Below are 18,268 nucleotides of genomic sequence, written 5' to 3' on the forward strand. Positions count from 1 at the left end.
TTAAGCACCCATCTTTTAGCATCTTACTGTCAGATAAATAATTTAGAAAATAAAACCGGACATATTAACAGTACATTGAAACATGAAAAATAAAGGCTAACATTATGCTTACAACTCTAGCATCTTCCACAAAAACCTCTGCCTGCCTGAAACAGAGACACTACTGTTTCAAAACCATTTGACCCTAAGTTTCTAATACCATAGAAGTAAAATTGAGGAGCTTTTAGAAGCCATTAAAAACACTTGTACAGTAGTTCATGGATCTTACTGCTTCTTAGAACACCTGGACTCTTAGTTATTCAAGTATTAATACATTTGTATGTTTTATTCATAGAACGTACATGAAGCTGCAAAATACTAAAGCTTGATTTAACAGGACAAAGTTCCCAGGTCTCATTCTCCAAAAACATTCTTAGTTCTTCAAGACGGGTTCTGAAACACAAATGAATACTCTTAATTGGCAGAAAGAGTAAATCACAAAGTTGTCAATTACTTCACTTCTGCAGTGAAAAACTCCTTCTAAACCTGTACAAAAAGTTACACCTTAAAACAAGTATTTAAGTAATTCTTCCAACCAACAAACCACCCAAAAGGTGTGCATACTAAAACAGTGTATTTTTTATGACACCTCTGAGAAAGATATTCTTTGAGACTATCTCCAAAATTTGTAAACAAATTTTTTTGGTTGAAACCATTACAAATTATAGACACCTACAATTATGCAGAAATACTGGACTTTTTTTCCTCTGTAAACTGTAGAAAGCAATATAATACATACAAACCCTCTACTAGCAGCACAACAGCTTTCAAGAGCTCACATAGGACAGATGCTTTTTTTCAAACACACTGAAGCCAACAGAGAGCAAAGGGAATTGGACAGAACTAATATTCTACAGACGTCTCAGCTTGTCAGAGAAAAAAAAAAGTTAAATGGCTATAAATCTCTAATTTTCTTCATAGCTTAATTTTACTTTGGTATCAATACAGTAATAAGGAAAAGTAATCAAGCCATTACATCTCTGCATTTTTTGTACTCTGTTTTTAATCACTAGAAAAGCCTCCACTCTGTCATAAGCAGAAATATCTTTAATAATGAAAAAATTTTGCCACATAAGTGGAACACACATAGGAAAAGACAGCAATAAGTGCTTTTTGGGATCATATTGCTCTATCTTTTCTTCTTAATATAGGGCATATTGTTTCGTTTAACAAGGAACAGTTGGTAAATTATGCACTGGGTTTCTAATTAGGCAATAAAATATTCTAGCAATACCACAACTTCAATAATGAACTACAACCACCACTAAAATTAAAATTTGCTTGCCACAATGAGATAAGCAATGTGTTGAATTGTGCTGCGTCTATTTAAATTCACCAGCTAAATACAAATAGACTACAAGTGCTATTTTCAGGGCATTGAGAACCCATAGCTTGCAGATCTTCTCACAGTAAAGCCAACAGAAACAGTAGATAGAGATGCTGTGAAAACCAGCATTACAGATTAAAATTCTTTGTGAGGGAGACTAAGGCAAAAGAGTCATAGAAAAGCAAACATTTAAAAGCCACACAACAGGTTTTGTAGCATTTCAAATCTGAAACTGAGGTTCTGACAATATTTGAATAAATGCTCTAAATTTTCACCAGCATATACATCTAGAAAGGGGAATGCATGAAGACCTGATGCATTCATTCCCTGAAAAGCTTTAGTGATCAGACACACCTTTTTACAAGTGTATCAGTACAAAAAGTAAATTGCATTTCAAAAATCACCTTACTGATGCTCTTTGCCAAAAGCCCATTCTGATTTATCAGAACAATCAATTTCCATCCAAAAAAAAAAGCCTTCATGTATGCTCTAGTACTATGTTCCCTTCTATGTTTTTTGAAACACATGGCCAATTCCTTTCAATATTTTCTCCATGTTGGCCGTTCTCTATAACACCACACTGGCTCAGGAGGCCACGTATGTCAAATTACAAAAACAAAGAACTGATTACTCCTGGACTCTAAGTATTTCAGCTCTGTGTAGCTTTCATGTACTAATGAATCCTTAAAAGCACTACTGCTTTTTTTTTTTCCCCTCCAATTAAATACCCAAGAGGAGTGAAAGCCACATCGGCTTGATCTGAAAAGGCAAGATGCTTAAAGCTTTTTTTTAATACAACCTAGGGGATACAGCTCTGAGACAGGGGTTTTTTATATTTTTCATTCTGAGGATGAAAACATCATTCAATTAATCTTCACAATACCCATGCAGCATAAAACATGTAGAAATTATTAAAAGGTCTCACATAACTTAAGTCATGTCAATAAATATTTCATGTTCTTTTCACAAGAACTACATTATCCTAAAAAACACAAGTTATTTCAAAAAATTATTATTTTTATACATATTCCATCAATGCTCCTTAACCTTTATTTTACTCAAAGATAATTCAGAAAATTAGTCTATGAGTCCTTAAGCTGTTAAGCAAAACCATAACAGTAAAAATGATATTTACTTAACCCAATAAGGCATTAAGTGGTAAGTCAGTGTAGGAAAAGATGGTTAGGTAGACCAAAATCAGTTCATGAAATTCAGTTCAGGATTCAGAGAACTTTCAAGAAATAAAAATAGGTGCTATCTCTTGACAAGACATAATGTGGATCTGACTAAGGCTCAAGTTTTTCAGACAACTCAAACTGAGGTCTTCATCAAATGTCCAGAAAGAATTCCTAGCTACAAACTACAAAAGCTGGAAGAAATTCCAAACCACATTTTGATCTTCTGAATTTAGACACTGCTTCATGTTCTCCTGCCCTAATTTTCATACTTTATACATTTTAGGCAGAAAGTCTCAGACTTTTCAAATGGGTCTGGATGTATTAGTTGTGTGACAGCTCCCAAAAAACAGAGGACAACAGATCAAGACTAGGAAAATAAGCATTTCTTAGAGCATGGAGTGCTGTATTTCTTCTCATATCTTCCTAGCTTTTTACATGCAGAAAGAACATAATGCTAGACAACTAGAATTAAAAAGTTATCAATGACACAAACCAAAACATTTGGAAAATCAAGACAACTAACACAAACAAATAAAAAGACAAGTCTTGAAGCTGTCATAGCCATATACATATCTGAGTCCAGAGAATGCCTGTCCACAACAACACATGACTGGCCTCAGATATGACAAGAGCTGACTGAAATGTAATTTAATCCTGCCAATGAAAAAGCTGTGAAAACACAACTCAAAAGGATGGACTCAGTTCTAAATACCTTATTTGATGCAAGACAGAACTGCATATTGAAAAAAAATATTTCATAGTCATACATGATGAGTCTCCTTAAGCAATAGCATAGAAAAGGAAGTCACAATTTTGCTACAAGGTATGGACTTCAGAGGCATTCCTCCTCAGGATGCCAGGAGACAAGACGCAACCTAAAAAACTACTGAAGTTCTACATAAAAAAGCTTTTCACCTTTATCTGGCTTGCCTGCTTCAGAGCTATGGTTTCCCACAAACACGGTGGAAGCAAACGCTTCTCTATCCTCTTCCCTTCTGCAGGCTTCAGAGCCTTATTCTCATCATGAAACATACTCTGTCATCCCACATTATGCAGTGGAATTCCTTTGGAAAGCGTTTACCCAACAATAATAAACGTCATTAGAATCATTCACTGCACATGTAATTGTCTCACCTGTGGTATGTTTTGAAATAATTAACGCTTTGTTTTCTGATAGATTCTTGCAAAACTTCAGACTTACTGCCACAAAATTCTTCTCCAACCTGCATCAGCCTAGAGTAATAAAACAGAGTTTAGAATTATTTATTGATTTCTTAATACTGGTGTTCCAACTGTGAGTGTACAGGTATCTTCATAAACGGAGAGCATCAGTGTTACATTGTAATGTTAAGGTTGCATTCCACAAAAGTCCATGTCTCATTTTCCTTCAAATCCTATCATTGTGTATCATACAGAGAGAGACAAAGAGCCATAGCAAAATAAACGTATTTCTGAGAGCCCACTACACAGGGAAAGCTGTCAGTTCACAGTCTCAATCTGTCATTTTATTACCAAAATAGAAGGCTATAATATTGTACAGGTTGGCAGTACCACAGTATTTTTCTGCTCAACTGAGACTCCTTCTAAAAGCTCTTAGAAAAACAATCATTAGACCTGTGCATCCCAAACCTTAAAGGGAGACAGTACTGAAATCGTATCATGCTTAAGCACTACTTGGGAGCAAAGCAGTTCATGCTACCTCTCCCAAATACATCCTCATAAACTCTCACAATAAAAAAGAATTGCTCTTCAAGCTACCAGCACATTTGAATGAAACTGGCATCAAAATGCAAGTATCAGCCTTAATCAACAGTGCTATCTTATCAGAGCTCAAGTTTGCAGACATGTACTGAAAGGTCTTACGACCACACCAGCATACCTGCTGATAATATCAAGTACAAATATGAAGTCGTCGTATTTGAAGTTAGACAGATCTGTTCCCAGAAGATACGTTTTCACTTTCAATTGAACATCCTGCAAAACACAAACAAGTGTTTGTATACTTAATACACTGAAGACAAAAAGTGAAGGTTTGGATATCTGGTTTATTAACACTTTTTGGTTTCTTGCACTTATAAATTCTTTTTTCGAGATTTAGCGTAGAATTCTATTTTCTATAACATGGGTAATTTCTCTAAAATAATTTTATAATCAGTGTCTTTAGCACTCTATAACACAGAGTCAATCCTAGATGCTTTATTGTCAACACAAAGACAGAACTCAGCTTTTTCATCATACATTTTGGGTGACACTGCACATCAAACTGATCCAGCAGTCACACCAGGAAAACTGTGAAACCAGGCAGGTTCACAAGGCTTCAGGTTCTTCATAGCTATGGTTATACCAGAAATATAAAGCAGTATACAGAGAAAAGCACATGATAAGAAAATAGATTGTGTGGCAGCACAAAGGTTGAAAGAAATAGAATCAGACTGAAAGTCCTGTTACTGTGTTTTGGTATCTTGACTGAGTTTGGAAGCATTGCAACCACTGAGTCATAGAAATTGCATTTCCATGGTCTTGATACATTCAAATCAAAACAAATCACTTTAAAAAAAACCTGGAGAAATTTCTTAAGAACATTAGTATAAATATAACTGTAATTAATACCTGAGAGCTGGAAGGGAGGGAATAAATATTTAGGGGGAAACAAAATTCAAAACCCATACCTGCCATATTCGTGAAAGCCCATGTTCCAATTTCTTTTTTACATAGTTGCGGTCAAAACTGTTCTCTTCAGTCCCAATCACATTGTTGCCATCTGAAACTTCAAGTTAAAGGCATTGTAAATATTTCCAAAAGCTTTGAAAGTTATCCTACACAGAATCAAATTTCTTTAGCTACTACCATATTATCAATTATGCAAACTCCAGAAGAGCTACTTTGCTCTAAACTTTTGAACGGAAATGAATAATGCACATATAAGCATTATATACTAATGCAGACCAGGAAAGTTTCATCACCTGCATACCAAATACCTGTCCCAATACTGTTCCTTAGGTAGCAATGTGCTACAAGGATCACACTGAGAGCTAACTCTGACTGACCTTTGCAGTTCTTCATTACTAGGCTTCACAGCTTTTTCCAGAAAAACTCCTGGTTTAGTTTCACCTTCCTTAGAGAAAAGAGCAATTTTTCATGTCTAATTTTGTTGTCTACTGAAGAAGAGTCCAGAAACATAAAGAATGTACATCTGTCTTCAATTTGTCAGCACTCAGAAATTTTCATCAACAAAGTAAATGCTCTTTCCTTGTCATGCCTTGCCCTGAATCCAGAACTGGCAGTCTAGGTGAATATCATGTAAATATTGTGTGCACCTTACTAAAGAGGCCAGTAAGGAATGGGATGCTGGATACAAGATTTTGATCAACCTTTCAGATGTGTGCAGAACAGACCCTGCAACATTGCCTGGACTACCACATATTTAAGAGAAGGAAAGAAAAAACATTCACTAACGGGAATTGTTAAGACTTGTATCAGACACTGACAATTCAATTAAACCAAAATACACAAGAGCACAGCAGTCTGACCATGTTTTGATTGTATCTTCTTCAGATCATCCAGTGCTCACTGTCAAGTGAGCAGAGTTTCCTTCTGCAACAATCACCAATTATAAACAGCACTTAGCAGTGACTCATTCTCCCAGTCCTAGGCCAGACTCTTTTTAAGTAAAAGAGTATCATTTACATTGTCCTTCTCCCCATCAACCATCTGGTTTCTGATTCGAACCTTTCCAGCGTATGTTTCTCAGAACAAGAACTATTGCCTATTATGTTTATGTAAGTTTAACAGGAACGACAAAAATATGGTATCTTCTACATCTGCACCTCCATTTAAATTATGTGGGGAATATGAATACTGAGAAGGATGCTGGCCTTGCTTGATTTCTTGCAGATGGAGCCATAAGGTGTGTCTGGACATGTTATTAAATTATGAACTTTATCAAACACTGAGAAAGCTTTACCTGCAAGCTAGGGATTACAGTAGTGAACATACAAACACTACCAAGAACAACTGGCAAGCCAGTTGAGTTAAAGTGTCTGCCCACTCAGCTGGAACTCAAGAACACAGAACCAGCATAAAAACCAGCCAGAATGTAAAAGCTCCAGTACTGTCAATTGAATAACTCCTCATCAAAATTAAAAACATAATAAAATACAGTTGGGAATTTGGGTTTATATTAGGGATATTAATTTCTTCCAAGGCTGCAAAGCTGTGTTCAATTTTTTCCTGTGTAAAGATATTGAGACTGCTTTTGCAGGTTAACTGAGAATTTACCCTAATAAGTCAAAATGAGATGATGAATGTCTTGTTTGCACATAAAACAGCCTTAAACATAATTCCGTACTACATCTACTGTTGCAGGGCATGCAAAAAAGATTTTACTTATGAAAGAAAAATCATAAAACAAATATTACCTACTGCCTACATAAATTATAATTTAGTAACTGTACCTCAATATGCTCATCTTCTGAAAGCAATAATTCTGACAAATGCATTTTCCTGATCTTCCACAGAAGATTAAATGAAACATAAACAGAAAGAATAACCCAAGCAGAAAACCTCTAAGTGGATTTAACCTTTCTCAGACTGTCCAAGGAAACAAAACCAGCAATCCTAGCAACAGCACACTCTTCATACATTTCTGCAACCTCCTCTCTTCTAAACTCCTGCAGACTGAAGCCAATCCTAAACAAGTCAGTGCCTTTGACCAGTTCTCTAGATTAAGACCATAGTACCTGTACTCACAAGCTGCCGTTCATGAAGGAATGGTTGGACAGACACTGCAACATAAATGTTATTGTTCACCAAAAAAATCATGCAATATTCTCTCTCTGTCAGTCTCCCAATGCTCCTGGTTTATGGCCAGTCATGCTAGAATGTCTTGTTTCCAGTCTTTGAATGAACTGCACTGCAGCTAATTTCACACATGCAAACACATTAATTTAGGATAACTTCCTTGAAAATCAAGGACTGGACAAGCATTTACACATTCTGCATTGAGGAATTTGGAACAGGTAGAGAACATATAAATATTCATAACTACACATAAAAATAAGGAACAAAACCACCCAGGAGTTATTATTCTAGATGCCTGATTTAAATACAGTAATTCTTCAGGTTTTTCAGTATTTCTCAAAAATTCAAAAAGGCTGCTTTCACCCATAACAAAAGGTTTTTGTTTAATCCTTGTATGGTAGAGGAAAGCCAAAAAAAGGAATCAATCAAATCTCTGTCCTCTAGCTTCACTCTTTGAATACTAAGCAGGTCTTGCACAGAATTTACACAGTACTATAAATAAAACATTTTGAAAATTAAAATGGTTGAAATTCAATTTACATCCTACATCATTTTCTTCTTGCTTTTCTTTGAATCTTTTATAGATACTAGAGTTGTTACCAACTTTTACCCCTAGGATTACACTTGTGAAATCAGGAGTTTAAATGCCATAGTGATCATTTTACCACTCACTTTCAGGTCTTCTGTTAAATCATTGTCTCATGAATACATGTAAATTGCATCAACATGATAGTAAATTTCATGGTATGTGAAAATCCAACTGAACCAGGCATGCCCTCACACAAACCAGTGACTTCGAAGTTAACTTTGATTCGAGCAGGAAAGACAAAAATGATCTGCATAGGTCCCATTAAAACTCATTTTCTGTTTGACTTTTTACTAAAAACATAAACAGTGCTCTGACTACAACAAACAGTGTAATGGAAAATTTTCTAGTAAGTAGTTTATTTTCAGGGATGAAACCCCAAATTACAACAATCTGCTGTTTACTGTACAAACAACAAAATCACAGAATAAGTAGCAGCTCATTGAATATGACGTAGAAATAATTTCATGTTATGTTGATAATTTTAGTTTAATCTTACTGAAGAGAAAATGTGTGAAAAAGTTCTACATACAAATACTTAATTCTGTCTTTCTAAGGACTTCTTTTGGATAAGTTTCACTATTAAAATACAAAGAGCTATATAAATAATGTCTTTGAAGTCCAACTTCTACAGTTGTGCCTGTGCCCTAAGATCAAGAGTCCCTTGACACATTTAAGGTACTTTCTCAGAGTGCTGACATTAACTGGGACAATACTGGGACAGCCTTGAGTTCCCAAAATTATAAAAGCCAGACATAGTGGTACAACTATTGCTCCAGTCTATAAGGCTTATTTGAGGAAAAACTTTAGCATAGTCTCCTGAACTGCCTCCCTGCTTCCTTCTGACACACATGCCTTTTTTACAGGAATTTTGCTTTGGCTTTACCACATATCACAGCCATTAAATCAACAAGTATGAAATGAGAATTCCATGTACAGGTTTAATAATTACCGCAGAATGAGCAATGAGTTTTAGAAAAAAAACCAACCAGTAGATATTTACAGTCCCTCTGAAATTATACTGTGCTTGTAAAATTCCCTTCTGTGCGCTTTATCATTGCCGAGGTATTTGAAAAAGTGATTCAGTAGACCTACATTTCAGTTGTACATTATGGCTAAGCCACATCTCCTCCAGAAAATTAAAAACTGAGTGACAGAAGATTAGTAATAGACATACCAAAACACTCCGGCATGCATTTAAAAGCACCGCATTTAAAATTATGCATGTGACTGTATATATCACTTTATTAGGGATATATAGATATATACTCTATATATATATATATATTAGGCTGAATAGTTTCTGTAAAAGGCTTTAGAGTGCCAATTATTTTCTTTCCTCAGGGCAGCGCAAGTAACAACACTAAGTGGAACTAGTTTTATAAGTACATATGTGGCTGAATAAGGAGTCTACTGTGATAATTTTTCCATGAAATAAGTACTTTATGGTACCTGCTTGGTTTTACATCAGCAAAAACCACAGCAAAATGGAAACGAGAGAAGAAAATGTAACTTTTTTAAAATGTAAATATAAATATTATTGACAATGGGCAATTCAATCAAAACTTTAGAATCTTTCTTCACATAGTGCATCTCAAAAACAAATATTTCAACTCTGAATTTTACGTCTGATATAGTTATAAAAACTTTCATCTCAAGTAATGGCCTCAAATCAAAAAACAGCTTCAGCAAAAACACATTTTAAAATTTTTTTATTAACTGCTTTTAAGATTCCACACAATAGGGGAAGGACGTTTAGCTTAAGCACTGTTTAAAATAAAATACTTTGTATCTGCTAGACTGGCACATACAAATATTCATTAAAAAATTAACCTTATACTGAAGAGCAAAAAAAATCCAGTGAGTGTTTCAGTCTTTACTGCACACTATAAGCACAAATGCTGAAGGCACTGAGCCAAGACCTCAAAGATACCAACACACAAACTAATAACTTGAGCACAAGAAAAGTTATTTCCAAATATCCAAGTTTTGCTTCCAGAAGTTTCTTACCAGAAGACACAACTGCTGCCTCATCTTGGTCATGGTTCTCATGCCACTGCATCGTTCGGTAGTAACTGAGCATGACTTCCCAGAGGGCTTTGCAGAGATCAGCAAGGCATGGGATGTAGCTGTCTGATGTAATATGCTACAGAAAAACAAAACAGCATTGTGAAACTTCAAAATTGTGTTCATTTTTTGCTGCAGTGACACAAACCATACAAAACTCTCCAAATTCATACAGCTGAGCTGACATACATCAATTTCATTTTTAAACGTATTTTAAGAGGTGACAGATTCCTGATTTTGGTCAACTGATCAAATGCTGTTCAAAAGTACAAAGCGCTTTTGTTAGTGGCTTTTTTTTTTCCTTTTCTCAATTGGCCTGTATGTTAACTACCTCCTACATTTATTCTGCAGTGACACAGAGAGAGAAGTAAAGCCATGAAGTCTAACGGTCAGCACATCTCACTATCAGAAGGATGCAGCCACCCCAGTGAGTCAGTTCAATGATACAGACTTTTGTATTTCAGTGCTACAGAGAAGCCCTCCTGGCAAATACCCCACTGGGTTGAACGAGCTCTAAAGAAGTAGTCTAAAAACAAACAAACTTGCTGATTCAGCAATTTTCACTACTACCTTATCAGGAAATGTTACTCTTGCTGTATTTCAGGGCTTTTAGTACGTAAAATCGAAAGTTTGTGCAGATCACTATACTTGAAGACATACTGACTTTCAGGTGGACAGGAAGAAAGGATTACTTACTAAATACCAAGATAATTCAATACAGACTAAGGAAACAACTGAATTTCTTTAAGCTTATACTAGAATAAAGAAAATCAAATCTTGAGACTGAAGCAGCCAAGCTTTGCCCTGCTCCAGCAATATTCAAAAAGAGAAAAGATGTAAAAGCATGGCATATTGCTACGAAAAGAAACACTCAACAATGAAACAGCAACTCTGAATGTATAAGCACTAACTTTGATAAATGCTTAAGAATTTCTGAAAATATTATTCTTTTTTAAAAGACTCACATTATTACAATATCCAGTATTCAACTTCCAAAAAGATGCAAACAAAACAAAGAAAAAAGCCACTTTAGTCCCCCACTAACCATATACAACGGAAATAAGCTAGATGAGTTCATTTTGACAGATTTTGAGAAACACACAGCAGACTATCTGCCTCAAAAGGAATACTCAATTTTATATTATTTCCCTTATTTAATTAGAGTAAGTACTCCATAACCCTTTATATGTTAAGGGCATCCTGGCTTAACAGCATAGGTAGCCTGAAGAGGGCTCTCACTTGAACTAAACAAAGGGAAAGAAGGCTCATATTTCAGTCTTAAACAATTTATTCCCCAACAACCGAATGCATGAGATGAAAACCTGCTGTTTTTTCTACAGGAAGTTAGAAATTGAATTGCTATGATAGTTCATCATATTCAGCATCCTGATTTCGCAAATGCATTGCAATAGGTAACAACCAACACCGAACAGCATGGTTTGTAAGAGACCAAAATTTCCCATCTGCAGCCTGTCCCTAAATATCTAATGGTTACCAAGATAGTAAAGAAAAATTTAAAAAGCAAATTTCAATGCAATTACAGCAACATTCATAGTACATTAAAGTCCCAAAGTCTGAGTACCTTCCTTTATACAGAATGCCAGCTATTGAAGGGTCACATAACTTAAGCATCATCTCATTAAGGTTTTGCATAAGTAAAAACAAATAAAAATAATGAGGTAATAATTTTGTAACCATGCAGTTAAAACCACACTCTTTCTGTGTAATACAAAATGTGATATTTCCAAGCACCTGAAAGATTCCTCCACACGCTCAAATATAAGGATAAACAGTAATACACAAACTGTATTTTAGAAGTGGTCAGAAGCAGCTCAGTAGTAGTTTGTAAGTGTAAATAAATGGGCTTAGTATCATTAGCATTATCAAGGAATTATCTGAAGGGCATACAGAATTATAAACCAAAAAAAGAAGAGAAACTTAAAAGAAAAGTTCATTAGAAACTAAGAAATGAAAATAAAACCACTCTGAAGGCTCATAGCAAAAAATGGAAGACTGCAATCCAAACAACAAAGATCAGGGTTTGCTGGCTTTCTGCAGCTAGAATGCATCTCAGTGAAGTGGAAATACCACCTATCCAGAATCTTACTCATTATGTTCATGAACACTTAAGTCAATTATTTCCAATAAATCTATTTTGCATATCACACTTTCATTTATATGAAGGCTCTTAGATTATGTAAGCTTTTTAAGTCAAAGCGGCACCTCTTTAAAATGAAATGTTTTTCAATGCAGATGTGTTGTTTACTAGTGGAAGCTACATGATCCCAGGAGATAAGAGAAGTGAAAGAACAGAAAATAGATCAGAATATGAATTTCAATGTCCTTGTGACTGTATTTTAATTTAATAAATTGGAACTGATGGGATGGGTCCTTAAGTTGATGAAGTATGATGAGGGCTTAATCTGTGACTGAAATAAACATCCTAAAGAACATTTACGATACCAAATCGTAAATCAATGTTAGAACCACCTAAAATATCTCACATTCTTCTTCCCCATAACTGAAGTTTTAGAAAATTTCTCAAAGTGTAACAGTAAAATCACAAGTGAAAATATTAAAGAGTGAACTAAAAATGCTACCCAAACTACAGTAATTCATTCTAACAACATTACAAACTATGCAAGAAGCTGCACTTAAAATTTATACTAGAAGAAAATACATGGATATTTCCAGTCCGTGATCTGCCTATCATCAGGCTTTTGAATCTCAGTATTACAGCTGCCCCTTACCCCGATATCAAAAGAGTGAAATTAAATGTGAGGATGAAAAGTGAATGATACAAAGTCAGGAAAAATGGGAAGACTCCAGTTAAATTAGCATCTTTACAAAAATTCTTACTGAAATGCAGTATCAGAGAAATTGTGAATACTACCTAAATGCACTGGAATAAAGTTCAAAGATAATAGTTATTCCAATAACTAGCATATCATACTGAAGAGACACATTTTGAAATGTTGCTCTTTGTTTGTTAGATGGAGTGCAAGTAACTCCAAGGTCCTAAGATTTAGTGCAATCAAAATCAACATTAAGTTGTGAGTAACAAATACCTCAAGTGGCCATAAGTTGTATCAAGAAACAAGAGTAGCTGCAGGGTTAACAACTGAGTGTACTGACATAAGGTACACTTACAACAGTGAAAAAAATCAGATTAAAAACCATACATATATGCAAGAATTACATACTGTACAGAGGTCTTTGTACTGTAACTTCTGAAACTTGGTGTCTGTGTTTCCTGCACACAGCTCCACATATCCAAGGACTACTTGAAACACGGTGTTGTGAATGGCTTGAGTGAAGTGCATATGTAACTGGTCCATTGCTGTCTGAAAGAAATGGAGTAACATAAAATCAAATAGTAAAATTCAATTTGTCATATACCATCACCTTTTAGCCACCATCTTTTAACATAAGTCTGTTTCAGTACTGAACACTTGTAAGCATGTCCTCCAATCTCTGTCTCAAAAATACCTAACATAGATCTTGGCGATATTACAATATGGTCACATAAAAGAGTTCAGGTATTACAAGTAAAACCAGTTTCCTCTGCCATCTTCCCTCTATAATTTATCTTTTTTTTGTACATTGTCACTAATAAATATTAATTTTACAGCTATATAATATAGCTAATTATAGAATTTATTCACTCATTTATTTACCCTCCCAAATACTGATAATGTGTCAAAAAAAAATTAGTTGAGATTCATGCTCTTTCTCCCAGTGGAAACACTTCCAACTACATAAAAAGTATTTCCTTTGCAATCATTAAAATTAAAAGCATGATTACAAAGTCTTCATCCACTTGCCAGACCGAAGAACCCAAAGTAGAATTAAGTATCACAGAAAGGCATGCACATCTTATAAATAAATTTCCTATAAAACTCCTCTTTTTGATAGAAAAAAAAGACATTTGTTTTTAAAAAAAAGACTACTTTTTCCAGCAAAAAGTTACATATACATACTAAGGACTAATGACTACATAACATATTAGTTTTGCCATAATCATGTCTGAGTTTCAGGTCAGGGTGTTTCCCAAGTGTCCCTGTTGTTAATAAACTGTAACATTATTTCATTTCAGAAACTGAATTTTCTCACTGTTTCAGGACATACATATAATCAGCACATGGTATACAGGAACTGATAAAAATAGTCTTTCATATGCAAGAATAAAGTTATCAGATCCTGCAGATTTGAAAATGTTCAGTTTCACTACTTCATATTTGACATTTTTACCTACTGACAAGAGCTGAGAACTCAATTACTCCATAAGAAATGAAGAAGAATTCTGCTTAAACTCTATTGAAACAGCCCATCTTCTACAGCTAGTCCTGACTTGAATTAGCCAAAGAAAACAGAATGACAAATGAAATAATGAAAAGTACTGAAGATACCGAAGGATCTTGACATTTTGTTTACTGCAAAGAGGTCAGTATGGGAGATATTTCAATAACAATGCAACTAAATTATTTTCAGGACAAGTTCAAAATACTTACTTTAATAAAAAGAATGTCAAAAACAAGTCACTCTAAATGGAACAAAGCAGGCAAAACCATGCAGTAACAAGTAACACTTCAGTTTTGTCAGAAACTTCACTCCTTTCCAACAAAAAATCTGCCTTTCTCAACATGCCATGCACTTGACTTGGAGCAGTGAATGAATTGTATCCATTTTTGCTCAGTTAATAAGAAATTGCATACAATGCACTAAAAGAAGAAAAAGTCTAATTAATCTTCTTCTCTGATTTTAAGCTGCATTCCAATAGTTCTGCACATTAACAAAGTATGGGAAGATAAATCCATTTCTATCCTATTGCAGAGCTACACTGCCAAGTCAGGAAAAAAAGAACCCAACTTTGCTAGAAAGGTTCTAATTAGAAAGAAGCAAAACAAACAAACAAAAATTTAAAACAAACCCAAGAAAGGCAATCTTATATCAGATATGCTTCTGACATTTGGAAATACCATTAAAAAAAACAAGAATAATAAAACATTAATGGGGTTCTTGTCCTGTGCTCATCAGGGGACAGGTTCTTTGACTTGATCTTTAGCAACTAAATCTTTCTGGGAGAATCTCTTGCCTAAGTAAATCATCACTGTTACACTGGCACCACCACGTGCAGCCTCACTGTGCTATGAACACTGATCACTGACAAAACATGCCTCCAAGACTTTCAAGTCTCCTTACCCTTTCTCTTTACTTCACAGGACCTTGATATTATCTCCCATACTTCAGACCTGCTGCAGAAGGAAACTGGTTGACTGCCTTCTCAGAAAAACAAGCCAGTATGAAGCCTCAAGGCAGTGCACCAAACAGAAGAGAACTCCATCCTATGGGAGAACTTGGGTCTTCTCTTATTTACATAGAAAATGCTCTAAGCGCACACAGATGTAACTTTCAGGACACGTTCACAGTATGTGTCTGACGTGCCATGGGATGTATTTTACTGCAAAAAAACTACCTCCTCACATGTACCATTCCCACCATGTTAAGAGTGCAATATAAAATGGAAATACTCAAGGCAGAGGTTGTGCACAACCCAGAAACACAGACCTAGCTATAAAAAAATAGCATTCACATGACCAAATAGAATGAATAGTGCCAAGAGTAGTACAAACAGAGCTGAAATATGCAACAGTTACAGTTATAACCTGTCCAAAAAGCTACATGCTGCAGTAACACACAGCTTACCTTTAGCAAGTACTGCTAAATTATCTGAGCATTATAAAAACCTCTGTATACTCAGCAATATCCATCAGCATTCGTGCACTGGTTTTGGCTGGGATAGAGTTAATTTTCTTTACAGTAGCTATTATGGGGCATGGGGCTGTGTTTTTGATTTGTGCTGGCAACAGTGTTGATAACTTAGGGAAGTTTTAGCCATTGCTGAGCAGTGCTTACACAGGGTCAAGGCCTTTTGTGCTTCTCACCCCAACCCTGCACGTCGGGCTGGGGGTGCACCAGGAGTTGGGAGGAGACACGGCCAGGAAAGCTGACCAAAGGGATATTCCATTACATGTGGTGTCATCCTTAGCAGTAAAAGCTGGGGCAAGAAGACAGAACAGGGGGATGTTTGGAGTGATGAAGTTTGTCTTCACAAGTCACTGTTAACACATGATGGAGTCCTGCTGTCCTGGGGATGGCTGAACACCATCTGACTTTGCCTTCCCACCAAGGGGGAGGAAGCATCCTGCTGTGGGGGGCTAAGCTGCCACCTGGGATTAAACCACAACAATTAGGAAAATAAGTTTCCATCACAGTACTCAAAGCTTCATGCTGAATATTCTCTGTAACTTCCTCAGAAGATAAGTACTAACCTGTGTTTTTCCAAGCAGCCTGTAAGCCTGCTGAACCTTTGTATAATGATTGATATCAAAATTCTTGCATATTTTGGAAAGTGCTACATCCAATTGTTCCTATAAAAATGAAAGAAAAAAAGGGTTAAACACTAAATAAAAACAGGCCAAGTAATACATTACTTAAACAACAGCAAGTGAGGATGACATTTATTTAAACAGTCTGATAATTATAGTTGTAAAGTAACCAAGACTGTATGGGACTTGACTGTTTTGAGGTGCTTAAATGTTACTTCTTGCAGTTCTAAGTACTTCAGTGTCAGCCAAAAAGTTCCAGCACTCCCAAGAACAAGCAAGAAAAAGAACATTATTTCACTGAAGTCTAATTTGAAGTGATGTTTACTTTTAGAAGGCCTAGCACCTCAATAAAGAAGTTGGTCTACTTCCACCCCTTAAAAAACCCAGATCTGGGGGTTTCAGCTCAAGCAATTCAGTTATAGACCTCTTAACCCTCTGACTGCATCTCTTAGATGGAACTAACACTATTTGAATTAAAAATTCATTGGCAAGACAGCCATTTATACAACAATCAGTACCTGAGAGAGTCAAAAAAGAAAGTAGACACACAATTACTGGTTTTGCCAGCAGAGCTGTGTCTGAGCATACTGAACAGCTCTGCAATAAACGAAGTTCAGCTATTATGTAAACTAAGTGAAAAAAACTTCCATAGGGTCATGTATTTAATGACTAATAAAGCTTTCAAGAATTTGACTATGTAGCTTAAAAACATAATTCTCACTTAGACGCTGTAATATATTCAGATACACAGCCTAACTCTAGCTATTTTCAACCAACAATGTAAAAAATAAAAGCAGGATGAATCAGTAACATACAGTAACATACACAGCTAGCAAGTATTTTCTTTCCTTGCTAGATACTAAAGCCATTTCAATTATTATTTAATAATCTTGCAGTACAGTCTTGCTCTTAAAAATAGAAACCACAGTAGATGGGTGTTTAGTCCCCCATGTACGTTTACTTACTCCATTGGAAAATTTTCATTAATTACATCATTAGTCACAAAATATTTTTGGTTTTAATCCTAGAGATTTGGTGGGGGTTGTTTGTTTTACTTTCTTCCCTAAGCCAAATGGTAAAAGGACAAGCAACCTAAAGATTCAGAACTTCTCTAAAACATTACTCAGCAATTTGAATTTCAGCCACATACTGATTTTAAAAAAAAAAAAAATTCCTTCTCTTGTTTCTTGCAGAACAGCTGTACAAAGAAAAAAACTGGGATATCAAACTGCCCATGAACAGAGCTCTTAAACACAGAGAACATTAATCTTTTCAGTTACATTTTTCAATAGTTCCTTCCACTAGCCATCTTGTATTTTATTTGTAACATAGTATAAAAGTAAGTTCTATATTAAAACCTAAATTAAAATAAGACAAAACAAGGAAAAAGGAATGGACTTAAGTAAAGATACTCAACTATTTAAAAGACTCATTATTGAAATCTTAACTAGCAGAATATTATTCTATATTAATATCAGCAATACTCCATGGACCCAAGGATGACTTATGTTTTTCTCCCATATGCACAGGCATAATTCCAGTAGAAAATAAGATACTTTCACAAAAGAAAATAAGATATTTTTATAAATTCACAAGTAATAAAAATCTTGAATGTGATTATTTATCTAGCTGTGAATTGCCCTCACCAACCAATATGGCACATGTTATCATATTTTGGTAAGACCAGAATTTGCTCTTCAAAGTTGTTACTAGAAGGAAGTAAAGATGCATGTCTCCTTTCAAGCAATATCAGTATTTGCCCACAAGGAGAAAATGAGCGTGCTCACTCTCACAAGGCCTGTGTGAGAGTGAGAAGAAAACAGTCAGTCCATCAACTCTTTTGAACCAGACATGCTCTGAATAAAGCACTATCAGAGAAAGA

The 18,268-nt window shown here is 35.3% G+C and overlaps 1 protein-coding gene across 3 annotated transcripts in view; it reads right to left on the reverse strand.

The window, feature by feature from the left end:
- The window catches only part of VPS50 (VPS50 subunit of EARP/GARPII complex), an 84,936-nt gene that overhangs the window by 41,278 nt on the left and 25,390 nt on the right, over window positions 1–18,268 (reverse strand). For all 3 annotated transcript variants that reach the window (XM_032112070.1, XM_032112081.1, XM_032112061.1), the window contains 7 exons: window positions 16,330–16,428; window positions 13,201–13,341; window positions 9,941–10,076; window positions 5,214–5,311; window positions 4,424–4,518; window positions 3,679–3,777; window positions 342–432 (listed from right to left, as the gene is read on the reverse strand). In XM_032112070.1, the coding sequence (XP_031967961.1) occupies window positions 342–432; window positions 3,679–3,777; window positions 4,424–4,518; window positions 5,214–5,311; window positions 9,941–10,076; window positions 13,201–13,341; window positions 16,330–16,428 (759 nt within the window). The remainder of the gene's footprint in view (window positions 1–341; window positions 433–3,678; window positions 3,778–4,423; window positions 4,519–5,213; window positions 5,312–9,940; window positions 10,077–13,200; window positions 13,342–16,329; window positions 16,429–18,268) is intronic.

This window comes from Corvus moneduloides, chromosome 1 (assembly GCF_009650955.1).
Source record: "Corvus moneduloides isolate bCorMon1 chromosome 1, bCorMon1.pri, whole genome shotgun sequence".
NCBI lineage: Eukaryota > Metazoa > Chordata > Aves > Passeriformes > Corvidae > Corvus > Corvus moneduloides.